Source organism: Pongo pygmaeus, chromosome 19, assembly GCF_028885625.2.
Source record: "Pongo pygmaeus isolate AG05252 chromosome 19, NHGRI_mPonPyg2-v2.0_pri, whole genome shotgun sequence".
Lineage (NCBI taxonomy): Eukaryota > Metazoa > Chordata > Mammalia > Primates > Hominidae > Pongo > Pongo pygmaeus.
In genome coordinates, this window is record NC_072392.2 from 8788864 (window position 1) to 8815824 (window position 26961).

Below are 26961 nucleotides of genomic sequence, written 5' to 3' on the forward strand. Positions count from 1 at the left end.
ATACTGGCATTATCTTATATCTTATTATTGGTTTTTTTTTGAAATGGAGTCTCTCTCTGTCACCCAGGCTGGAGTGCAGTGGCAAAATCTTGGCTCACTGCAACCTCCACTTTCCGGGTTTAAGCTATTCTCCTGCCTCAGCCTCCAGAGTAGCTGGGATTACAGGCGCCCGCCACCATGGCCAGTTAGTTTTTGTATCTTTAGTAGAGACCGGGTTTTGCCATGTTGGCCAGGCTGGTCTCAAACTCCTGACCTCAGGTGATACACCTGCCTCAGCCTCCCAAAGTGCTGGGGTTACAGGTGTGAGCCACCGCGCCCAGCCAAAATGTATTAATTTTTGATTTGGGGGAAAAGGTGATGTGAAACAGGAGAAGGAAGAAGAGCAGGGTAAGCGACTGGCATGGGCTTGCAGCGACGAGGGCTGGGACTGACAAGGGGCTGCGGGCAGGGCCATTACCTGCAGCTTCCTGTGCAGAGCGCCTGCATGACAGGCCTCCCCCAGAGCTGCCTGCAGGGCGTGGGAGACCACGTGGCGCATGCAGGCCTCTGGTGTCTGCTGCGCCTGGGCCGCCTCGATCTCCAGTAGTAGAGCACTGCACACAGAGGCAGACACCAGCTCAGGATCCACAAAGAGGAACACTCTGAGGGCAGAGGCAGAGGGGAGAGGTGGGATTGATAGTAACTAATGGGAGAGGGTCCACCGGATGGGCACCCTCAGAGCTGTGCAGCACCCCCAAGTAATTTAATTCTGCTAAAAAGAGGAGTCTCAGATTCAAAAGTCTCTGGGTGGGATGACAATAGGGAGTGGTGAGGACTGTGGCAAATAAGACCATGCACAGTCCTTCTAGAGGGGCAGCTCTAATCCACTGTCCACAGAGGAAAGTAGGCCTAGTCCCATGTCTAGGAAAACTCCAGCCTCAATCCTGCTCCCTTTCTCAGCATCCTGGCCCAGGGACCAGGTCACCCTCTAGGAGAGACCCTAAATCCTTCCTGCCAGAACTGGAGTTCTGAACTCAGAGTGAATCTCATCTTCTTTCATCACTCTTATCACACCAGAGAGCCGACCTCCCCTACTCCCTCCTCCTCACCCACTGTGTCTCCCCATCTCTCCCATGCCAAGTCCTCTGGGTGCCCTGTGCCTCCTTGCATCTTTCCTGAACACAGCACCTCACACCCCAAACTCAAGCTGTGCCTTTCAGGGCCAAGTTAGTGGAGGTGCCTGCAGAAGAGGGAGGTGCCACTCCCAACTTCGTCACCCCTTTCCCCAACATGAGCAGGGGACACTTCCTCAGTCTTATCTAAGAGGCTGGGCGTCCCCCATGGAAGCCCTCAGGCTTCACTGTGCACTTGTGCCTGAGCCCCTCTGCTATGGCTATTCTGGAGTCTCCTCTGGCTGCCTGGCTGGTATGATGCTGCATTATGGCCAAGGGCAGGATGGAGGTGGAATGACAGAGCTCCAGAGTGGCCCCGAGGCCATGTCCACCTTCTGCATGTGAGCAGGGTAGCTTCGAATCCAACCTGAGAAGAAAGACCTATCCCGTGTTCAGTGGTCTCCAGAAAACAATATGGCGCCAACCTTGAATTGCAAACGCACCCCACTGCTGGAGAAATATCATGGCTGGGGAGGTCTGCTAGGGCTCTTCTTAATCCAGCCTCCTATTTTGTCCTCCTGCCAGGGAGCAGTCACTAAAGCCACAACACTTTTAGGAGGCTGAAGATAGCAATTTTTCTGGGGCCACTCACCTCTCCTGGTAGGGATACAGTTCACTCATCAAGTTCTGTTCAGCAATGACCATCCTTTGGTACAGTGTCCCTGCAAACCAGACCACTTTGGCCAAACAGTCCCCAAGTCTCTGATTCCCATTCTCCACCTTCCTACAGAAGGTGTGGAGGCTTTTGAGCTCCCCGGTATACTGGAGAAAAGGGAAAGACCCTGGGCAATGTTGGAGGTGCAGCGTGGGAGACAAAGATGCCCGGTGACTCTTACCTGGGACGGCCGTCTCCGTTTTCAGCCTTATCGCGCAGTCCAAGGCGACCGTGCAGTAGGGGGTAGGCAGGGTCAGTAATCTTGTGCAAAAGGCATAGATTCTCTGGTAGAGCTCCTCTGTGATTCCTGTGGCCTGGGTGAGAGGGAGGAGGGCGAGGTGAGAGGGAGGAGGGGGAGGTAAAAGGGAGGAGGGGGAGGTGAAGGGTCCCAGGGGAGTTTCCGGGGAGGTGCTTGGGAGAAGAGGTGGAAGGTCAGGCCTAACAGCCAGACCCGGGCTCACAGCTCTCTCCCAAACCTACACCTTCCAGCCTCTTCTCCCAGCACCTGTAAGACATCCCTTTGTCGCCCCGCCCCAACTTACCAAGATAAAAATTCATTGCATCAAGTTCTGCAAGCAAATCAACTTCCTCCCAGCCCTCCTGCTCCATCAGGGAAGCACATTCCTGCGGTTCTCCAGGCTCAAAACCTTGGAGGCACTTCCTCAGTCTCCTTTGCTCCTCCTTGCATCCCACAGGCCTGAAATGCTCCACAGTGCCTGGGAGGCCCCCCTCTCCCTCCCGACTTCAGTGTGCCCTCTGCCTCTGCCGGAGCTAAGCCCCATCTTGACCCTGGACTCTCCAGCAGCCCCAGACTTGCTCTTCCCGCCTTCCTTAACCACCACTCCCACCCGCTGCAACAACACGCAGCTCCCGATTACTCCTCCTGAGACATTAACCACATGAGTATCATGTCTCTTCTCTGTGTAGGGATCAGTGATGTCTCCTGTTGCACTGCACACAGGAGCAAACCCAAAGACCTCATCCTGCCATTCAAGGCCATTGTCTCTCCAAAGTTCTCTCTCCATATAGGAGGGAAAGGGGGTGGCTAGTGCTTAGAAGCCAGTTTAGGGCAGGCAATCCAAGGGATTTTCTAGGTTCATCCTGGCGGAGACTGACTGCCCACTAAGGGGAGAGTGTCCAGCCCAGCCACATGCAGGTCACCACTACCACCTCAACCTCAGTCCCCAGCTCACCTTGGTGAGCACGTACATTACAGTGTGCAGCAAGGGAATGATGACATGCCGGAGGTCCTGGCTTTCCGCCTGGAAAACAGGAGATCACGTGACAGGTATTGGGCTGGGGGACTCCCCACTTCGTAGCAGGAGGCAGTCTAGGCTAGGAGTGAGCAGGAGATGGGGTGGAAGGCAGCCAGGCGGAGAGCAAAGGGCCATTTGTCTGCTCTGGATAGAGGAGTGGGGAGGGGAGGGCACACAGCTGCGGAAGCCCCTCGGGGAGGGTGTGGGAACATGGGGGGGCCTCAGAGAACTCTGCAGGTGAGGGGCCACATTCAGTTAGGGTAGGAGTCCAGCAAAGCAACGAACAAGTCCCCAGCTTGGAGCCTCCCTTGAGTGCAGTGTTTCCCAAACGGTTGCAAAGTACAACATTGGGTAGTGTGGAGGAGAATTTAGGTGGCCCAAGGATAATTTTGAGAAACGTCAATAGTCGTATATTTATGTTTATAGGTACCTTCTGTTTCTGACAAGTGATACGGGTTTTCCATTTGTGGTCATGTTATAGTGCTTCTTTTTGAAAGATGTTTATTCAAGTGAAACAATGAGAGTCGATGTAAAGAAAAGATTGCTTATGTAAAAGTACAGGAGGGAGATGCATATGGTAAAAATCATGCAGGCGACCAAAGCTTATGAGACATAGAGCTGCCAGGACTGAGCCCCTGCCCAATTGGCCCCTGTCTTCCTTTCATCCCCGTGTTCCTCCCTGAGGTCCAGGAACTCACCTTCTCCAGTTCTCTGAGAAGAATGCGGACCAGCGCCGGGCTCTTACCAGGATCTCGCTCGACCTTCTTGTGCAGGGACCACCTCCACATGCCTGGGCCAGGAGAAAGGGGAGCCCAGCATGACCAGGTGGGCAGGAGCTCTTTCGAGGAGGCCCCTCTGAGCAGAACCCTGAGCCCTGGAGCCCCAGGTGCAGCTCTGACCAGCCACAGGTGTGACCCCACCACCAGCGCTTGGCTCCAGGTGCACCTGGGTGGGCTCCTCCCAAGTGGGGAGTTCTGGTCTGTAGCCCTTTGTGGACAGTGAATTCCCAGGGCAGAAAGGAGGGCAGGTGGGACACCAGTGGGGACAGGTGTGTGACAAGTGTGTGTGTGTGGACCACAGAGCAGCAGTGCTTGCAGGTGTGTGCTCCCAGCCACATTCTGGAAGTCCTGCAGGCCTGGAGTGCTGAGGGGAATTAGGTTTGGAAGTGGAGCTAGGGAAGGTGGTTAACAAAGAGGGTAGCAGGCCGGGTGCCGTGGCTCATGCCTGCAATCCCAGCACTTTGGGAGGCTGAGGCAGGCAGATCACTTGAGGTCAGGAGTTCGAGACCAGCCTGGCCAACATGGTGAAACTGCGTCTCTACTAAAAATACAAAAATTAGCTGGGCGTGGTGGCACATGCCTGTAATCTCAGCTACTTGGGAGGCTGAGGCAGGAGATCACTTGAACCAGGGAGGCAGAGGTTGCGGTGAGCCGAGTTTGCACCACTGCACTGCAGCCTGGGCGACAGAGTAAGATTCCATCTCAAAAACAAAAGAAAAAAAAAGGAAAAAAAAAGGGTGGCAGATCCCCAATGTGCTCTGTGGCAGTTGCTGGGAGGGTTGAACTAGGGAGCAGAGAAGCCTTCTCAGTCCTTCAGGCTCTAGGTGTTTCCAGCAGGAAAGGGGTTTGGCGAGAAGACCCTTGCCCCATGAGCTCCAGGCCGGGGTCCTTTCCTGTATGTGTGTGTATTGTTGGCTGGGGTTGGGTGGAGGTCAGAGGGACCAGCTGCTGCTGCCAGCTGGCTCTTACCTTGGTTGCTCTGCAGGGCAGGGGCCTGGGTGCTGAGCTCCCGGAGCACAGCCTGCACGCTCCTCTGGAGGTCCAGCTCCACATCTGGGCAGTGGTGGAAGGAAACTCAGTCCACTGAGCCTCACCCTTGTCCCACCTCCATTCCTCCTGAGAATGTCTTTAGCCATTTCTCTGAGCCTCAAGAGGTGCCCGAAGTAATCTACTTAGAGCTGGCAGCCAGCATGCCAGCCAGGGCTGGAATATAGCCTTTCCTTCCGCATTTCTGTGTTCTTTCTAAAACCAGCATTTCCCAAAGTGCAGTATGTGTATCACCGGTGGTATGCAGGACAATTTTAGGTGGTACACAAATGACCTTAAAATCTGAATAGTTATGCATTTATTTTAGTGCATGTTACAAAATACATATATGTATTTTCATATATATATATGAAATATATATATCCTCCAAACATATATATGAAATATATATATCCTCCAAATATGTATATGAAATATATATAGCCTCCAAATATATATGAAATATATAGCCTCCAAATATATATATGAAAATATATATGGCCTCCAAATATGTATATGAAATATATGTAGCCTCCAAATATGTATATGAAGTGTATATACAGCCTCCAAATATGTATATGAAGTATATATCCTCCAAATATGTATATGAAATATATGTCCTCCAAATATATATATGAAATATATATACCCTCCATATATATGAAATATATATATTCTCCATATATATGAAATATATATATCCCCAAATATATATATGAAATATATATACCCTCCATATATATATGAAATATATATATCCCCCAAATATATACATGAAATATTAGCCTCCAAATATATATGAAATATATAGCCTCCAAACATATATATGAAAATATATATGGCCTCCAAATATGTATATGAAATATATATAGCCTCCAAATATGTATATGAAGTATATATACAGCCTCCAAATATGTATATGAAGTATATATCCTCCAAATATGTATATGAAATATATGTCCTCCAAATATATATATGAAATATATATACCCTCCATATATATGAAATATATATATCCCCCAAATATATATATGAAATATATATATCCTCCAAATATAGATATATATTTTATATATATATAAAACTATTAGGTTGGTGCAAAAGTAATTGCAGTTTTAGCCATTATTGTTATTATTATTATTATTTTTTTTGTGAGACAGAGTCTAGCTCTGTCATCCAGGCTGGAGTGCAGTGGCGCAATCTCAGCTCACTGCAATCTCCACCTCCCAGGTTCACACCATTCTCCTGCCTCAGCCTCCCGAGTAGCTGGGACTACAGGCACCTGCCACCACACCTGGCTAATTTTTTGTATTTTTAGTAGAGACGGGGTTTCACCGTGTTAGCCAGGATGGTCTCAATCTCCTGACCTCATGATCTGCCCGCCTCGGCCTCCCAAAGTGCTGGGATTACAGGCGTGAGCTACCACACCCAGCCTTTGCCATTATTTTTAGTAGTTCCTGAATCCATCCATGAAGCTAAAACTTATTTATTTATTTATTTTTTTGAAGCCTACAGCACCCTGTCTTTTCTGGTAGTCTCCACCCCCCGCCCCAAGTATAAAGCTAAAATCTAAAGTCAATTTAAAGAATCGTATCAGATACATACCAGGACAGGTGGTAACAAAGACTCTCTCCTTGACCAAACCTTACTCAGCCTCCTCTTAGCCCTCTTCTTCACTAGGGCTCAGCCTTGGTTCCTGTCCTGCCTTTGGCCTGCCCATCCCAGTTTTAGCAAGAATATTGCCAAATCAGTTTAGGTTGGAGTCCTCCACTCTTGATATATCCTGAACCCCTTCATCCCTTACCTTCGATGTATAAGAATTTGACTTGTGCCTCTAGCAAAAATCCTGTTAGCTCAGTTTAGCAAGAATGCCTGACCCTTGATGTCTCCTCTTAGGAATTTTCCATCCACTGACCCCTTCACTCTGCTCATTGACTAGAAATCCCCAACTGGCTTTTCCTTATTCCAAGTTGAGCCTGCTTTCTCTTTCCTAATGCAATAGTCTTGGATAAGTCTTCCTTACCATTTAACAATTGTCAGAATAATTTCTTTCTTTAACAGTGGGACATTGACATGGAAAAAAAAACATGAAAGTGGTACAAGAATAAGCAACTGACATTTGGGAAGTGTGGTAGCTGTGAGAATGTACCTCATTCATCTCCCACTACCGGGAGTTTAATGGACCCAGGTCCCCAGCAGCTGTACTGTTGCAGTGGTTTGGATATTTGACCCTCCAAATCTCATGTTGAAATTTGGTCCCCAGTGTTGGAGGTGGGGCCTAATGGGAGGTGTTAGGGTCATGGAGGTGGATGCCTCATGAATGCCATCCTTGCAGTAGTGAGTGAGTTCTCATTCTATTCGTTACCCTGAGAACTGGTTGTTAAAAAGAGCCTGGCACCTTCCCCCTCTCTCTTGCTTCATCTCTCAGCATGTGATCTGTACACGCTGGCTCCCCTTCCACCAGGAGTGGAAGCTTCCTGAGCCCTGAGCCCCTTATCAGAAGCAGATGCTGGCACCCTGCTTCTTGTACAGCCTGCAGAACACTGAGCCAAATAAACCTCTTTTCTTTATAAATTACCCAGCTGCAGATATTCCTTTATATTATAGCAACGCAAACAGACGAAGACAGCTGTGAAATCCATCACTTTCTGCTGAGCCACACTTCCCAGCCAATACAGGGTATGGTAGTGGTTCTAAAGCAGGCCCTTCCCCAGGAGACCCTCAAGCTTCTCCAACTGCCCTGCTGAGCTTTTCTTGGACTCCCATCAGTCCAAGGCATTTCCACTGACCCTTCTTCCTTTTCTCCTTCATTTGGAGTCAGATTTGCACCGGGTCTGACAGCTGCTCTCCCAGATCCCTCTCCGTTTCTGTCACACAAGTGTTTCCCCAAATAAATCCTTGAACTTGGTGTCTGCTTCTTGGCAGATCCAGACTCAGACATGGAGTATGGGAAACACTCCTCACACAATAAATTCCTCTTTGCAATTAGCTCCCACCAAGAGTTTGCCATTATAGGTGAGTGTGTATTCTCTAGTTGTCAGACAACACAAACCACGTGCCTCAAGGGTTCCTCTTTGACTGGGCTATCAGGAAACTTACGGTCAAATTGGGGCCCAGCCTCAAAAATTAGTTCATCTCATGTGACAGGGATCTCTCTTCTTGGCTCCTTTTTGGTCCTCTTGCTTTATATTCTATTTAATCTATATCTGAATTGCCTCAGATTCCTTTGGAAGTAAGTAGAATAGAGATAACAAATTTAAAAATCAGCAGATTGCAGTCCAAGAGTTAAAATATTTTTAGGACAAGTCACCATAGGTGCTAGTGCTCATGGTCTGGCCCCTCCTCAGACCCATGCAAAGCCTATGGGGTCCACATCCCTGAAGCCCCCACTTTCCTCCTGGCTCTCACATGTCCCCTGTGAGACACTTGTCCCTGGCAAGGCCTGGTCCTGAATCTCCTCCAGGCTGAGAATGGACAGGATACTACAGCCGCATCTGCCCACCTGGTCCCTCTGCTGGGCAGAGCATCGTCTCCCCAGACTGTTGAGGAAATCACTTAGCTTGGCATGAAGGCTGGTCACAGTCTTTCCTCCGTCTATGCATTTCCACCTTGCATGAAGATTTAATGAGTTAATGCAGAATGAGTTATTAGAAAATTAGCTGGTGCTAAGTCTTTTTTCTTTCTCCTCCCTCCTTCTCTCCCTCCCTTCCTTCCTTTCTTTTTTCCTTCCTTCTTTCTCTTTCTTATTCTGTCTTCCACTGTATATTTGCACAGAAAGGCTGAAAACTGTGACAAATGTGATTTCCTCTCATTCCCCTCATCAGAAGCGCAGCCAAGCCTTTGTCTTCTGAGCCTGGGTCCCCTTGCTTTGCAAGGGAAGTTGAGTTTTTATGTTTCACAGAAAAATAGAGAAGTTGCCAGAGGCCCTGGGAGACCACTTCAAATAAATTTTGTTTTTGAATGTCTGGGTAGCTAAAACAAACTCTCAGGCTTTGGTCCACATCTGGCTTGCTGTGTGTTTTGTTTGGGCTTGTATAGTGTCTTAAAAAAAAAAGCAATGAATGAGCTGCCAACATTTACAAGTCAGGAGATTTTGCATAATGGTTTGGGTTTCTGGCATCTCTTGAAAATCTGACAATCTGTTGACACTGAACCTGCATTCTTCTCACATGTGACAATCATAAGGGGTGGGGAGCAATTGCCCCCTTAGATGAGCACAGCTTCTCTAGGTCTTTGTAGTTCCCCATGCCTCGGTTTCACTCATTTATATCCTCTGCCTGGCCCCTGGAGGCACTTGAGTCTGAGGCTCCTGGCAAGTTGATTGAGCCAATCAAGCTGCGTTGTCTAAAAAGGTGCAGAAGAAGGCTGATGCTTTTAAAGAGGAGAGTGGCCCAGCCCAAGGGTGGAGGTTGGATTCCCTAAGACTGTGAGGGCACAAGAGATATAGGGTTCCAGGGAAGGAGGAAAATCAGACCGGCTGGGACAAAGTTTACCAGTGGTGGCAAAGGTCAGATGAGGGCCGCTAAGCACTGAGCCCTGTGCCTCTGATGACATAGCAAAGGTCTCCTAAGCCATCTTCACCAGAGCATGAGACTGTCCCCCAAGGCAGGCTCTATCTCCCTCTGGACATTGCAAGTCTGGCCAAGCAGTTCTGGTGGCTGTAGCCACCGTGGACTGGAGATGACAGCCTTTTCCCACTACCAAGACTTTATAAACCCTGAGCTTCTCACAAACTCCCACAGAGGGGGAAGCACTCCAAGTGAATGATGCTAGAGTTCATCCTAACCTTGGAATATGAGAGGTTGAAGCTGGTTTTGATTTGATTAAATGAAAGAAAGAAAGAAATGGGATATTTTCTGTGACTCAAGCGGCTCAGCATTGTTCACATATGATATGCAGGTCTAACATCCTTGATGACTCGAATAGTCAATAGACAAATGGCATCCATTATTATTATCCTCCTCTGAATCCAGGAATGTGGGCTATTACTAATTAGGTATTAATATTATGATTAATATTACATTTTTTTATTAAAAAATTTTTTAAGTTTTACTTTAGGTTCAGGAGGTACATGTGCAGGTTTGTTACCTGGGTATATTGCTTGATGCTGAGGTTTGTAGTATGGATGATCACATCACCTAGGTACTATGAGTACTATTACTAATAATAGTACTACTCATAGTACCCAACTATGAGTAGTACTAGTACCCAAACTAACTAGTTTTTCAACCCTTGCCCCTTTTCCTCCCTCCCCCTTCTAGTAGCCCCTGGTTTCTATTGTTGCCATCTTTGTGTCCATGAGTACCCAAAGTTTAGCTCCCACCTATAAGTGAGAACACACAGTATTTGGCTTTCTGTTCCTACATTAATTTGCTTGGTGTAATAGCTTCCAGCTCCATCCACGTTGCAGCGAAGGATATGATTTCGTCCTTTTTTATGGCTGTATAGTATTCCATGTTGTATATGTAACACATTTTCTTTATCCAGTCTGTTGTTGACAGGCACCTAAGTTGATTCCATATCTTTGCTATTGTGAATAGTGCTGCAATGAACGTGCAAGTGCATGGGTCTTTTTGATAGAATGATTTGGTTTTTGGGGGATATATACCCAGTAGTGGGATTGCTGGGTCAAATGGTAGCTCTGTTTTAAGTTCCTTGTGAAATCTCCAAGCTGCTTTCCACAGTGGCTGAACTAGTTTATATTCTCACCAACAGTGTATAAGCATTCCCTTTACTCCACAGCCTTGCCAGCATCTGTTGTTTTTTGACTTTTTACTAGTAGCCATTCTGACTGGTGTCAGATGGTTTTGATTTGCATGTCTCTGATAATTAGTAACGTGGAGCATTTTTCCATATTTGTTGGCTGCTTGTATGTCTTCTTTTGAGAAGTGTCTGTTCATGTCTTTTACCCATTTTTTAAGTGGGGTTGTTTTTTGCTTAATCAGTTGTGTAAATTCCTTATATATTCTGGATATTAGACCTCTGTTGGAATGCATACTTTGTGAATATTTTCTCCCATTCTGTAGGTTGTCTGTTTACTCTGTTGATAATTTCTTTTGCTGTGCAAAAGCTCTTTAGTGTAGGCCAGGCGCGGTGGCTCCTGCCTGTAATCCCAGCACTTTGGGAGGCAGAGGGGGGCAGATCACTTGAGGCCAGGAGTTCGAGACTAGCCTGGCTAACACGGCAAAATCCTGTCTCTACTAAAAATACAAAAATTAGCTAGGCATAATGATGATCCCAGCTACACAGGAGGCTGAGGCACAAGAATCGCTTAAACCTGGGGGGTGGAGATTGCAGTGAGCTGAGATTGCGCCACTGCACTCCAGCCTGGGCAACAGAGCGAGACTGTCTCAACAAAACAAAACAAAACAAAAAGAAGCTTTTTAGTGTAATTAGGTGTCAATGGTCAATTTTTGTTTTTGTTGCAATTGCTTTTGAGGACTTAGTCATAAATTCTTTCTCAAGATTGATGTCTAGAATGGTATTGCCTATGATTCATATAGTTTGAGGTCTTACGTTTAAATCTTTAATCTATCTTGAATTAATTTTTGTATATGGGGAAGGGTAGTGGTTCAGTTTCATTCTTCTGCATATGGCTAGCCAGTTATCCCAGTACCATTTATTGAATAGAAAGTCCTTTCCCTATTGCTTATGTTTGTCAACTTGGTCAAAGATCAGGTGGCTGTAGGTATGTAGCTTTATTTCTGGATTCTCTATTGTGTTTCATTGTTTATATGTCTATTTTAATAGTAGTACCATGCTGTTTAGTTACTGTAGCCTTGTAGTATAGTTTGAAGTTAGGTAATGTGATGCCTCCAGGTTGGTTCTTTTTACTTAGCATTGCTTTGGCTATTTGGGCCCTTTTTTGGTTCCATATAAATTTTAGAATAGTGTTTTTCTAGTTCTGTGAAAAATGACATTGGTAGTTTGATAGGAATAGCGTTTAATCTGTAGATTGCTTTGGGCGGTATGGACATTTTAACAATATTGATTGTTCCAATCCATGAGCATTGGAATAGTTTTCCATTTGTTCATGCCATCTATAATTTCTTTTTAGCAGTGTTTTGTACTTCTCCTTGTAAAGATCTTTCACCTCCTTGAATATCTAACATTTAAATAGCACTTGAAAGGCGTACACACAGAGAGTCTTCCATAGGTATGGTAAGGTGATGCTATGTGCTCACCAAACCAAGTTCATTTTTGTCACCAAGAGACAGCAAGACTACATTTCCCAAACTCCCCTTGCAGTTAGATAAAAGCCATGTGACTGCATTCTGGCCAATGGAATGTGGTGGAAGTGATGTAAGTCACTTGCAGGCCTGTCCTCCATACTCCTCCTCCTTTTCCACAGGAGGGAATAAGTCTCGTTGTCTGCTTGAAGCCCACATTGGACTGTGGTGAGAGTGAGAATAAGCATGTGTTGTCTTCATCCTCTGACATTTGGGGCCATTTGCTAAAGCAGCTGCTATTCTCTAACTGACTCATGGATATGCAAAGTATTTTCCAATGTCTTATCTCACTTGATTCTGACAAGCACCCTGTGAGTTTGGCAGGACAAATACTGTTCTCCCTGTTTGATAGATTCCAGGTCTAGAGCCCTTACCTTTGTCACATATTGCCTCTCCAACCACAGAGAGTCATACCTAGAGGGCCCCCAGTACCCAGATGCACCTCTTCCAGCCTACACCTGATTCTCCTTACCCCTATGCAGCATAAAGGCTCAGATTGTTTGGAAAACCTTTGCAATCTTACTCCTGTTTGCAGGCATGGCAAAAGAACAATAGCCTTGGTGTCTCTGAAATATTGCTCTTTTGCATACCCTGAAATAAATATTTTACTTCTCAGGTACCCCTCTTCTTAACTGTAGGATGGGAGGACTCCAAGAGCTGTGGGAAGGTGGAGAATGTTAAAAACAATCACAGGCCGGGTGCAGTGGCTCACGCCTGTAATCCCAGCACTTTGGGAGGCCGAGGCAGGCGTATCACCTGAGGTCAGGAGTTCGAGACCAGCCTGGGCAACATGGTGAAACCCCGTCTCTACTAAAAATACAAAAAAATTAGCCGGACACGGTGGTGCATGCCTGTAATCCCAGCTACTTGGGAGGTTGAGGCTGGAGAATCGCTTGAACCTGGGAGGTGGAAGTTGCAGTCAGCCAAGATGGCACCACTGCACTCCAGCCTGGGTGACAGAGAGAGACTCTGTCTCAAAAAAAAAAAAAAAAAAAAAAAAAAATCATAATGTGGAAAGACGACTGCAGTCCTGGTCATCCTGATTTGGGGATGTTTCCTTTCACCCATTGGATCTGGGAATCATCTGCCACACCTTTGGAGGGGGAAGTCAGTGGTTTCACCTGCCCAGCATCCCTCCCTGCTTACTGCAGTCTTGGTGGGACTGTGACTCAGGTGCCTACTGAGCTTCAGCCTTGGTGTGGGCACAGGACCAAGCTGCCCAAGGACTGATACTCTCTGTCTCTGTCTCTCTCTCAGACAGCCTTGCTCAGAGAATGGCCAGGAAGGAAGGATGCCTGGTGTGCTCTCCAAGGACACTGTCTATCTCTCTCCATCCTGGTGGCAGGGCTATCCTTCCCCTGCCCTTTCTGGTGTCTGGTGCTTCAGCTTTTCTTTTGATGCTTGGCCACATTTTTAAAAAATTAAATTGGCCACATCAGTTTCTATTGCTTATATACAATAAACCTTTATTGGTGCACCTCTTTTCCTAAAAGACAGCATGGCATGTATTTATTGTTATAAAGTGAGTGCAAAGTAAGTTGGTTTTGAAATACCTTGATGTGTCACTTAACTATGGTGATATGTTCCGAGAAATATGTCTTGGGGCAATTTCATCATTGTATGAATATCACAGAGCGCATTTACACAAATCTACACAGCATAGCCTACTACACACCTAGGCTACAAACCTACACTGCATGTGACTGCACTGAGTACTGTAGGCAGTTGTCACACAGTGGTATCTGTGTGTCTAAACATATCTAAACATAGAAAAGGTACAGTAAAAATATGGCACTCTCTTACGGGACCGCTGCTGTTTATAAGGCTCGTCGTTGACCAAAACCTTGCCAATATGCAGTGCCTGACTGTATTTAGGAGATTTTCACAGAGCTTCCCCATCCCGAGCCTCCCACCCCAAACCTCAGGATTCAGTGGGGTTGCCTGACTCTGTGGAGCTACTTCTGATTGGACGAGGCTCTCTGAGGATGGATGGATGGATGGATGGATGGATGGATGGATGGATGTCAAAAGAATTTATGCCATAGGAATATTAGCAACTGAGCAGCTGACCCTGCCTAGAGGGTGCCCTTCCCTTCCCCAGGACAGGGATCTTTAGGAGAATTAGAGTCTCGGCTTGGTGGCCTAAGGTGTGATCTTTGACTTTCCGGGTGACCAACAGATGATGCACATCTTGGTGGGGGTTGGTCATCTTTCCCTGTTGTCCCAAGTTGACATAGGGTGAAGAGTCCAGGCTTTGAAATCAGCCAGATTAGGCCCCAGTTCTGGCTTTGCCACTTACTAGCTGTGTGACTTTGAGCAAATTATGTAACCTCTCTGGGCCTCAGTTTCCCTCTCAGAAAAATGAGGATAATCATCGTGCTAGCTCCACCTCACAGAATCCTTCTGGCATTTGTGCGAGGCAATCCATATTGAAATCATTAAGCCTAGACACTGGAGCTAGATTGTGGGGTTCCACTCCTGATTTGACCATTCAATAGCTATGTGACTGGGGGAAAAGTACCTGTCCCTGGCATGCCTCCATTTCCCCTTCTGTAAAACGAGAGTAATAATACCTATCTTAGGAGGTTAACCAAGACTAAATGAGTTAATATTTGTCAAGTGCTTTTATCCCTCCTCAATCCATTATAAGTGCTATATAGGTTTTTGTTAAATAGTCACAAGTATTTGGCAATAAATCTTGGCTATTCTTGTCATTATTCCCATTGTCAAGCTCAGTGTCCAGCGAGCAGTTGGAGCCTTGTGCAAGTGTGTAGATGTCCAACTCTCAAGATGTTCTTACATTTAGGCAGGATCCCTGAATTGGGGTCTTGCAGCCTGTCTACGTGCAGGGGGTCCTGCCAGCCCTAGAGGCAGCCTCACCCATGAGAAGGGCCTTCCCTACTTGGCAGCAGGCTCACAAGACCCCTTTCCCCCCACCACACTGACCTGAGCTCTCCATGGGAGCCTTTGGGTGTAGGAGGAGGAGGATGTGGTTGTCTCGGGCAGCAGAATAGAGAACAAGGTGGTTGCTTTTCTGCACAGAGGTGGTTCTGCAAAATAAGAGGCAGTTAATTAGTGGAAGCAGTGGGAAGGTGCAGAAAGCACCTTGGGAAATGGAGAAGCTCCTAAGGGACCTAGGCTTCTAGCACACTGCAGGGAAGTCTAGATGTATTTAAGAAAACTTATGACTGGGTGCAGTGGCTCATGCCTGTAATCCCAGCACATTGGGAGGCCAAGGCGGGTGGATCACTTGAGGTCAGGAGTTGGAGACCAGCCCAACAAACATGGTGAAACCCCATCTCTATTAAAAATACAAAAAATTAGCTGGGCATGGTGGCAGGTGCCTGTAATTCCAGCTACTCAGGAGGCTGAGGCAGGAGAATCGCCTGAACCTGGGAGGCGCATGTTGCAGTGAGCTGAGATGGTGCCATTGCACTTCAGCCTGGGCGAGGGTGAGACTGGCTCAAAAAAAAAAAAAGAAAGAAAGAGAAAACTTGTATAGTGCTTACTATGTGCCAGGCATCACTCTTCTAAGCACTTAAGAAATGCCAACTTTTAAATATTAATATTAAGCTTATGAGGCAGGTTCTATCTCTCCCTGCTCCCCAGTTCTACAGATGGGGAAACTGAAACACAGAGATGCTAAATAGCTATTCAAAGTCAAATAGCTAGTAAGCAAGGAATGAGGACTTGGAACTCAGACTGTCTGGCTCTAGAGCCCTCCCTTAAGCATGACCTCTGTCTGCCCCACTGTGACCCCAGTGGGATGTCCTCCCAGAGTCTGCTCCCCAGAGCGATAAATCCAATGACTAGAACGCAGAGGAACTCCAAACAAATCCAAGAGATTGTTTTTGGAGAGAAAACAAGCAAACAAACAAACGTATAATTGGGAAAACTAATCTAAAAAGAGATAACGAAGAGACAATATTAGAAATGATAAATGTCATATATATATTTCTTTATACCAAAAAAGAAAATCTGAGTCCCCTGTGTTGCACATGGTTTTCTAGGACAATAAAAATGACTCAAAAGGCTCTAGAAGAGTTAGAAAAACTGCTTATATTTGTAACCAGTGAGGAAATAGAGACAGTTGTCAAAGAACTAGCTCTAAGAGAGTGATGTCTGGCTCAGATGGTTCTTCTGATAAGTTTTTTCAAACCTACAAAGAAAATATCTATGTTATTTAATCTGCTCCAAAGCATGGAGAAAGAAGAGAAGATTCTCAGTTTATTGGACAAGGCCAGCTTCACCTTGATACCAAAATCTAATAAAGGTAGTTAAAAAAAAAAAAATAGATCACGCACTTCACACCCATTGGAATGACCATTTTAGATATACAGAAAAAAAAAAAACCGGCCGGGCACGATGGTTCACGCCTGTAATCCCAGCAGTTTGGGAGGCCGAGGGGGGCGGATCACGAGGTCAGGAGATCGAGACCATCCTGGCTAACACGGTGAAACCCTGTCTCTACTAAAAATACAAAAAATTAGCCGGGCGTGGTGGCGGTCGCCTGTAGTCCCAGCTACTCGGGAGGCTGAGGCAGGAGAATGGCGTGAACCCGGGAGGCGGAGCTTGCAGTGAGCCGAGATCATGTCACTGCACTCCAGCCTGGATGACAGAGCGAGACTCCGTCTCAAAACAAAACAAAGCAAAAAAAACCAACCAAACAAAAAACCACAAAATAACAAGCATTGGCAAGGATGCGGAGAAACTGGATTTGTTGGGAGTCCCCCTGCTTTCCAGTCATTGAGTTTATTGCTCTGGGGCGCAGACTCTGGGAGGATGTGGTGCATTGCTGGTGGAAATTCAAAATGGCGTCGCTGCTGTGGAAAATGGTATGGCATGTTCTTCAAAAAGAATTATCACACGATCTAGCCATTTCACTTTTAGCTAAAGACTCAAACGAATTGAAAACAGGAACTCAAACAGATACTTGCACACCAATATTAATAGAAGCATTATTCAAAACAGCAAAATGGTAGAAGCAACTCAAATGTCCATCAACAGAGAAGCAATGAACAGATAAACAAAATATGATGTATACATAGAGTGGAAAGTTATTCAGCCTTAAAAAGGAATGAAATTCAGATATATGCTACATCATGGATGAACCTTGAGAACATTATGCTGAGTGAAGTAAGTCAGTCATAAAAGGACAAAGATTGTATAATTCCACTTATATTAGATACCTAGAATAGGCAAATTCACAGAGGCAGAGACAGCAAGTATGACAGAGGTTACCAGGAACTGGGGAAGGGAGGAAAGGGAAGTTACTGTTTAATGGGTACAGAGTCTCTGTTTGGAATGATGAGAAGGTTCTGGAAATGGATAGCAGTAATGGTTGCTCAATATTGTGAATGTACTTAATGCCATTGAATTATATACTTAAAAATGGTTAAGATAGTAAATTTTACATATCCATATTTTACCAAAATAGCAAAATAGACCACACTTACATACAAATATCGATATAACATTTAAAAATAGATATCAACTCACTGAATTCAGCAAAGGATTCTAATTATAATGTACTACAATTTCAGCCTACTGACAATCATAGAAATGAATATTAAAATGAGAGTGGCAGGCCGGGTGCAGTGGCTCACACCTGTAATCCCAGCACTTGGGGAGACCGAGGTGGGCAGATCATGAGGTCAAGAGTTCGAGACCAGCCTGACCAACATGGTGAAACCCCGTCTGTACTAAAAAATAAAAAAATTAGCCAGGTGTGGTGGCGTGTGCCTGTAATCCCAGCTACTCAGGGAGGCTGAGGTAGGAGAATCACTTGAACCCAGTAGGTGGAGGTTGTAGTGAGTCAAGATTTCGCTACTGCACTCCAGCCTGGGTGACAGACAGAGACTCCATCTCAAAAAAAAAAAAAAAAAAAAAATGAGAGTGGCAAAGATTATGACAAAAGATAATGACATCCAGTATTGGCAAGGATAGGATATGAGAAAATTTCCAGTCATACATAGTTGGTGAGAAGAGAAATTAGTATAGCCTTTCTGGGCGATTGCTGGACAATATTTATCAAAATTCAAAATATTCATACTTTTTTGTCTAAGCAATTCCACTTTTAAAAACGTATCCGAAGGGAAATATTGGACAAATGGATAAACGATATGTACAACAACATTCATTAAAACATTGTTAACAATAGAGAAAAACCAGAAAAAAAAAGGCACAATTATAGAGTACCAAGTAAATAAATTAATCTGTGCAACAAAATACTATGCAGTTATAAAATTATGGTGTACATATGTATTGGCTGAATTCGGAAGATACAATACCACTTACAATAGCTCCAAATATATTTTTTTTTAAATAAATATTTAGGCGGGGGCACAGTGGCTCACACCTGTAATCCCAGCACTTTGGGAGGCCGAGGCGGGCAGATCACGAGGTCAGGAGATGGAGACCATCCTGGCTAACACGGTAAAACCCCGTCTCTACTAAAAATACAAAAAATTAGCCGAGGGTGGTGGCGGGCGCCTGTAGTCCCAGCTACTCGGGAGGCTGAGGCAGGAGAATGGCGTGAACCCGGGAGGTGGAGCTTGCAGTGAGCCGAGATTGTGCCACTGCACTCCAGCCTGGGTGACAGAGCGAGACTCCATCTCAAAAATAATAATAATAATAATAATAAAATAATAAATAAATAAATATTTAGAGATAAATCTAACAAAACGTGCAGGAGCCATACGATGAAAACTATGAAATGCTGATTAGATAAATCACAGAAGACCTAAATAAATGGAGAGAAATACTGTGTTCATTGTTTGGAAGACCCAGTATAGTTAAGACGTCAATTCTCGGCCAGGCGCAGTGGCTCACGTCTGTAATCCCAGGACTTTGGGAGGCCAAGGGGGGGCAGATCACGAGGTCAGGAGATCAAGACCATCCTGGCTAACACGGTGAAACCCTGTCTCTACTAAAAATAGAAAAAATTAGCTGGGTGTGGTGGCATGCGCCTGTAGTCCCAGCTACTCGGGAGGCTGAGGCAGGAGAATCGTTTGAACACAGGAGGCAGAGGTTGCAGAGAGCTGAGATCACGCCATTGTACTCCAGCCTGGCGACAGAGAGAGACTCCGTCTAAAAAAAAAAAAAAGTCAATTCTCTCCAAAATGATTTACATATTTAAGGTAATTCCAATAAAAATACCAGCAGGATTTTTTTTCGTAGATACATATAAGTCAATTCTAAAGTTTATAGGGAAAGGCAGAGGAATTGGATTAGCCAAACAGTTTTGAAAATGAATAATGCCTGAGGACTCACACTCCTTTATTTTTATTTTTATTTTTTTTTTGAAACGGAGTCTTGCTCTGTTGCCAGGCTGGAGTGCAATGGCGTGATCTTGGCTCACTGCAACCTCCGCCTCCTGGGTTCAAGCAATTCTCCTGCCTCAGCCTCCCAAGTAACTAGGACTACAGGCACGGGCCACCATGCCCAGGTAATTTTTGTATTTTTAGTAGAGACAGGGTTTCACTATGTTGGCCAGGCTGGTCTTGAACTCCTGACCGCGTGATCCTCCCGCCTCGGCCTCCCAAAGTGCTGGGATTACAGGTGTGAGCCACCAGGCTCAGCTTCGCACTCCTTATTTTAAGAATTACTATAAAGTTATTAGTGAAGGGCTAGACACATAAATCAATGGAACAGAACAAAGAGTTCAGAAGCAGGCCCACACAGATATGGCTAAATGATTTTTGATAAAGTTTTAAAGGCAAGTCAATGGAGAAAGGAGTCTTTTCAACAAATGGTGATGGAACAATTGATCATCAATATGCAAAACAAGAAGCAAAACCTTGACGTAAATTCCAGACCTTAAACAAAAATGAACCAAAAGTGGACATAGATTTGAATGTAAAATTCAAAACAATAAACTTTTAGAAGAAAGCGTAGGAAAAATCCTTGTAACCTCATGTTAAGGAAAAAGTTTTTAGATACAATACCAAAGCATGATCCATAAGAGAAAAAAATGACAAATTAGACTTCATCGAAATTTAAAACTTTGGTTTTATGACAGATGCCTTTAACAAAATGAAAAAACAGGCCGGGCACAGTGGCTCACACCTGTAATCCCAACATTTTGGGAGGCCAAGGTGGGTGGATCACCTGAGGTCAGGAGTTCGAGACCAGCCTGGCCAATATAGTGAAACCCCATTTCTACTAAAAATACAAACGTTAGTTGGGTGTGGTGGCGCATGCCTGTAATCCCAGTTACTCAGGAGGCTGAGGCAGGAGAATCACTTGAACCCGGGCAGCAGAGGTTATAGTGAGCTGAGATCGCGCCACTGCACTCCAGCCTGGGTGACAGAGCGAGACTCATCTCAGAAACAAAAAACAAAACAAAACAAAACAACAACAACAAAATAAAATAATAAAATAAAATGAAGAAACAAAGTATAGACGTAGAGAAAATATTTGCAAATCACGTCTGACAAAAAAAAAAAAAAAAACTAGGATAAATAAATAACTCTCAAAATTCAACAGTAAGAAAACAAATAATACTCCCCAAATGGGCAAAAGATCTAAATAAATACTTTACTAAAAAAGATATGTGGATGGCAAATAAACACATAAAAAATGCTCAATGCTATCAGCAGTTTGGGAAAGGCAGATGAAAACCATGAGATCTCACTATATGCCTATTAGAATGACTAAGATTTTAAAATGAGCAATAGAAAGTGCTGGAGAGCACATGGAGGAACTGAAATTCTCTCTCTTTTTTTTTAAATTATACTTTAAGTTCTGGGATACACGTGCAGAACGTGCAGGTTTGTTACATAGGTATACACGTGCCATGGTGGTTTGCTGCACCTATCAACCCGTCAGGAGGAGTTGGAATTCTCATACATTACTGGTGAGAATGCAAAATGGCACAGCCGTTCTGGAAAACAGTTTGACAATTTCTCATAAAGTTACGCGTCACTTACTGTATGATCCTGTAATCCCTAGCTATTTCCTCCAGAGAAATAAAAACTTATGTTCACACAAACACCTGCTTGTGGATATATATAGCAGCTCCACTCAGAATGGCCCCAAACTGGAAGCAACACAAATGCCTTTGGTGGGTGTGTGGATGAGCAAACTGTGATACACCCACACAGCAGAATACCCAGCATTAAAAAGAGAATTACGTGCAACGACACGCGTGAATCTCAGAGACATTATACTGAGTAAAAGCAGCCAGGCTCTAAATCCTGCATGCCATATGGTTCCATTTATATGACATTCTACAAACGAAAATAAAAACAAAAACTATGGGGTCAGAAAATAGGTCAGTGTCAGATAAAGGAGTCTTTATCTCTTTTTTAGTCAAACTTTTAATTCTGAGATAACTGTAAATTCTCATGCAGTGGCAAGAAATAATGCAGAGTTCCTGGGTACCCTTTACCCAGTTTCCCCCCAGTGATGACATCTTGCAAACAACGTTACTGTATCAAAATCAAGATATTGGTCAGGCGTGGTGGCTCACGCCTATAATCCCAACACTTTGGGAGGGTGAGGCAGGTGGATCACTTGAGGTCAGGAGTTCGAGACCAGGCTGGCCAAAATGGTGGAACCACGTCTCTAATAAAAATACAAAAATTGGGCAGGCGTGGTGGCAGGTGCCTATAATCCCAGCTACTCAGGAGGCTGAAGCAGGAGAATTGCTTGAACCCAGGAGATGGAGTTTGCAGTGAGCCGAGATCTTACCACTGCGCTCCAGCCTGGGTGAAAGAGTGAAACTCCATCTCAAAAACAAACAAACAAAAAAACCCCAGGATGGTGATGTCGATACATTTTATTTCGATTTCCCCAGTTTCACCTGTACTTGTGTGTGTGTCAGTCTCTTACCTTTTAATGATACACACTAAACTACAAAAAAAGTGGTATTACTTACCCATAAACAGTGGGGTCACAGGTAATTTTTATTTTAATATGTTTCTACATTTTCTGATTTCTTAATATTAAGTACATTTGACCTTATTTTTTACAGTGTAACAGATGGCACACACAAAAGAAGAGAGCTAATATATTATGTTCAGGGACATAGTAATTACATGAACACCTGGGAGCCCGCCAGTCAATTTAAGAACATTGTGCTGTGGGTTTAACATTTAAAATAAAAACAACAACAACAATAAAACTATTAAAATAATCCCCCTTTCCCCCTCCCTGGGCTCCAGGGACTCCTGCACTAAAAGGCTGATCCATGCTGTGCTGTGGGCGTGACTGACTGGAGTCTGAAGAATTGAGCTCGAGTCTGGGTCTCCCACCATTGGCCTGTGTGGCCCATTTCTGGCCTCTCTGAGCCTCAGCCACCTCCTTTGTGAGATCACACACCTAAAAGCACAAGGTAGAATGTCAGACTATTGAACAACACCTTGTAGATAAAGGGCTGGGCTTGGAGATCAGGGACTTGAAACCCCAGTACAGAGAGGAACGTGTCAACTTCATCCATGCCGTTCTGTCTAAAAATGCTCCCTGGCCTGCTTTTGTGAATAAAAGTAGGCATTGAAATTGGAATGAATGATGAAAATTCAAACACGAAAACTCCAACTTCCTGAAATTTTATTTCATGAAAATGAGACTCTGGCTGAGTTTGAGGCATTTCCAGTCTAAGGGGGAGAAGCTGAAAATGGCAAGAGAGTGTGAGCAGAGGCATTGCGCTGGGTAGACAGGCCGGTGGGCATGAGGCAGATTCAGGTCCTGCCCCCACATCCAGTGGTGGAGGGAAGCCAAGAGGAGCCTTCCAGAAGGGATGGGCTGGGGTTCCCAGGTCCTCCTCAGTGACCTGTGTGGATGTGGAGAATGATCATTATAACCTCCACCTGAACTGCCCCACCAGGTCCAAGCCACCATCTTCTCTTGTATGGATCATGGCAGTACCCCTATGGGGTCTCCCAGCTTCCATTCTTTCCCCTTATAATCCATTTTCTGATTCAAGATCTCCAATGGCTTCTCCTTGATCTTCTAGTGAACGTCATGCTGCCGACAAGCTCACCTGATTGGGCCCCAGGGAATCTCTCCAGCTGCATCTCATCCTGCCAAACTTGGTCCTACCTCAGGACCTTTGCACGCCCCTGCCTGGAGCACCCTTCCCCCAGCTTTCCCCACAGCTGGCTCCCCCTCAACATTCAGGTCTCGTTGTCAATGTCACTGCCTCAGAGGCCTTTCCTGACCGTCCTGTCCAAAATAGCCCTCCCTGTCACACTCTGGCACACTCTGATTTTATTCATAGCATTTATCAGTATGGAAAATTTTCCTGTCAGGCTTAGTTTTCTTGGCTAATAATCAGAATGCGAACTCGGCAAATACTGGGATGGGGCGTGTCTTCTTCACTGCAGCATGTCCAGCACCTAGGGCAGCAGCCACTCAGTGGACAATGAATACCTATTTTAGATAAATATTTGATGAATGAATGAAAGTGAAGAATATTGCCAAAAGCCACATGGCCATGAAGGATAGAACCAGGGCTAGAGCTCAGATCTCAACCTGGGGCGTGGGGTCGTGGCCACTGCCCCTGACCTCCGCATGCCTTCGTTTCCCCTCTGTAAACCTCACAGAACCCCCCTCTGTCTTTATGAAATAAAATGAACACAAACTTCCGTCTGGGGCGGCCTGGGTTAATAATGAACACGGGGCAGCCTCGAAAGAAAAGAGATCTCACAGATAAAGACTAAAAAAGAAGTGTAAGATACCAGGAATTTTTGTGGCAAATGGAGAGTGCTTCTGGGCTGATTTTTAATTGAAAGTAAAATTCCCCTTTGGAAGGCTGAGGCAGGCGGATCACAAGATCAGGAGATCGAGACCATCCTGGCTAACATGGTGAAACCCTGTCTCTACTAAAAATACAAAAAATTAGCTGGGTGTGGTGGCAGGTGCCAGTAATCCCAGCTACTCGGGAGGCTGAGGCAGGAGAATCGCTTGAATCCGGGAGGCGGAGGTTGCAGCGAGCTGCAATCGCGCCACTGCACACCAGCCTGGGCAACAAGAGTGAAACTCTGTCTCAAAAAAAAAAGGAAAGTAAAATTCTAAGAAACTTTACCAGTAACTGTCAGAAAGCCTCCCTATTCATTTGTTCATTCCTTCATTCACTCACGCATTCGCTCATCAAACATTTATTCAGCGTTTCTATATATTTGTACAGGTGCTGCTTCCTTGCTCCTCCCACAGGAGACCTTTGTGGTCGATTTCCTGTCCTTTGGGGCTGCTGACCACACCAGTGTGGGGGAAGAGCCCCCAGGGGACGAGTTTGCACGTAGACAGGAAATGGAAATAGAAGCAGCTCATTCTCAAAATGCATCAACATCAAATGTGTCTTCGCTTCAGGAATGAGAAGAATTTTTTTAGGAAATAAAGCTTGCCCTTTCAAGCACCAAACCCTGCCTCTGAATGTTTTCTCAATTAATCTTTTTTTTTTTTTTGAGACAGTTTTGCTCTTGTCACCCAGGCTGACGTGCAGTGACATGATCTCGGCTCACTGCAACCTCCGCCTCCTGGGTTCAAACGATTCTCTTGCCTTAGCCTCCCTGAGGCTAGGAATTATAGGCACCCGCCGCCACGCCCGGCTAATTTTTGTGTTTTTAGTAGAGACAGGGTTTCGCCATGTTAGCCAGGCTGGTCTCGAACTCCTAACCTCAGCTGATCCACCCACCTCGGCCTCCCAAAGTGCTGGGATTAGAGGCGTGAGCCAGGCACCTGGCTGTTTTCTCAATGAGTCTTGATGGAAGCTGATTGTATGCACCGTGCCATAAAACGGTGGCTATGGCAGGAGCTATCAGTAGGCGAGGGCAGCCCTATCCTACATCGAGTGGCTGTTACTGTTTGACATCTCATGTATGATTCCTCATTTCGGCAGCGCCAACTGTGTCCTGCACTTAGTGGGTGAGTGCAGGCTGCAGTCCAGCCCACCGCTCTGCTGGCCTTTTTGTAATTTACCCAGGCAAGGAGGGTGAGGTTTTGCAATTCATCCATCCAAAGAGGAACTTGCTGTAATTTGTCTACTCAGAAGGGTGCCTCTTTCTGATTTGAACAAAGTACCTTCTGTGTTGGCTGCAGCCCTGCCTGGGCTGTGTCTGCTCCTCCACCCAACTGCCAGTTTGCTGAAGGCTGGGAAGCTGGATAAGCACATGTAATTGTCTTGTATGTAAAATGAAGAAACAAAGCCTGAGAACTGATAAATGAAAAGAGCATCAAACTTCCATCCACAGACTTGCAACTTCTATTTGCTCAGAGGGCCCTCTGGCTGTCTTCTGAGTTCCTGGCAGTGTTTTGGGTGGCTGAGGTTGCTGAGTAAATCAAAGAGCCTCTTCAGGACATAATCCATGGGGCAGAAATTGCACAGCCTGAGAGGTTAGAGATGAATGAATGAGACATAGTCCTTGCCCCCTGGGGCTGCGTGGTCTACCAGTCTGTCACCTCATAATGACCGCAGGGTGGCTGTACTTGCCCAAGACCCCTGGAACAGACCTCACACACCCATGGCCCACCATTAGCACACTGAAACTGTCTCACCGCCCCATGCATGCAGCATGCTTGTGATGGTTTATTTTATGTGTCAACTTGACCAGGCCAAGGGAAGCCCAGATGGCTGGTGAAGCATTATTTCTGGAGGTGTCCATGAGGCTATTTCCAGGAAAGACGAGCATCTGAATGGAGGGAGTGAGTCAAGATCTGCCCTCAGCCATGTGGGTGGCATCACGTGATCTGCTGAGGGCCTGAACAGGACAAGAGGGAGGAGGAAGGGCAGATGTGCTCTCTGTGCTTCAGCTGGGACATCCATCCTGCCCTTGGACAAAATCAGCGCTCTTGCTTCTCCAGCCTTCGGACTTGGACTGAGACTGACGCCGTCATCTTCCCTGGTTCTCAGGCCTTCGGACTCAGACTGGAATTACACCACTGACTTTCCTGGGCCTCTAGTTTACAGACCACAGATTACAGACTTCTCAGCCTCCACAATCACAGGAGCCAATCCCTGCTAATACATCCTTTTGTTTTCTATCCACCCCCCACCCACCTCCCAGTCTCTCTCTCTGTCCTATTTGTTGTGTTCCTCTGGAGTGGCCTGACTAATACAATGCTTAAGAAGACTAACCATTTCACAGACTCATGTAAGAGACTCTCAGAGACTGTGCTCTGTCTAGTATATTTTTAAAATTCACTTTTCACATAAAAAACCATGCGTATGGTAAAAATCTGAAAGGCACAGATAGCTATGCAGTGAAAAGCCAGACTCCTTCTTAGCTATCCTCTGGCCCAAGGGTCCCCAAACCCCAGGCTGCGGACGGGCACTGATCCATGGGCTGTTAGGAACTAGGGACACAGCAGCAGGTGAGTGGCTGGTGAGCCACCAGGACCGCCTGAGCTCCGCCTCCTGGGGGCGGGTGTGGGCATAAGATTCTCATAGAAGCTCGAACCCTATTGTGAACTGCGCATACAAGGGATCCAGGCTGCCCGTTTCTTAACAGAATCTAATACCTGATGATCTGAGGTGGAGCAGTTTCATCCCGAATCCATCCCCAGCCCCAGGCCCCTTCCCCACCCAGTAAACCCCTCCCCACCCCCAAACCCCTTCCATGGAAAAATTGCCTTCCATGAAACTGGTTCCTGGTGTCAAAAAGGTTGGGGACCGTTGCTCTGGCCCATCAGTTTCCTTCCCCAGGAGAAGCCACAGTTTTTGGAAATGTGAATCTGTGGCCAACATTTGAAAGTCATATTTCATATAAAAATCAAGATTTCCAGCTTTTACTTAAAAGAAGTAACTGGAAGATCTAGCAACACCAGACCCACAATCTCGTGTGGCAACAATTAGCTGGAGTTGACATGCAGCTTCCCTGTAGAAAGGCCATGTGCTCCCCAGGGCCTCAGTGTCCCTATTGAGTT

At 45.7% G+C, this 26961-nt stretch overlaps 1 protein-coding gene across 3 annotated transcripts in view; it reads right to left on the minus strand.

Moving 5' to 3' along the window:
* Positions 1-26961, minus strand: part of PIK3R6 (phosphoinositide-3-kinase regulatory subunit 6) — a 66101-nt gene that overhangs the window by 32141 nt on the left and 6999 nt on the right. Inside the window, exons 2-9 of one of the 3 annotated variants that reach the window (XM_054459148.2) lie at positions 15043-15146; positions 7967-8091; positions 4811-4894; positions 3761-3852; positions 3000-3068; positions 1988-2120; positions 1744-1813; positions 458-641 (exon numbers count right to left, since the gene is read on the minus strand). In XM_054459148.2, coding sequence (XP_054315123.2) covers positions 458-641; positions 1744-1813; positions 1988-2120; positions 3000-3068; positions 3761-3850 — 546 coding nt within the window. In that variant the 5' untranslated portion in view covers positions 3851-3852; positions 4811-4894; positions 7967-8091; positions 15043-15146. The remainder of the gene's footprint in view (positions 1-457; positions 642-1743; positions 1814-1987; positions 2121-2999; positions 3069-3760; positions 3853-4810; positions 4895-7966; positions 8092-15042; positions 15147-26961) is intronic. The other 2 variants (XM_054459145.2, XM_054459147.2) reach the window with 2 other exon arrangements.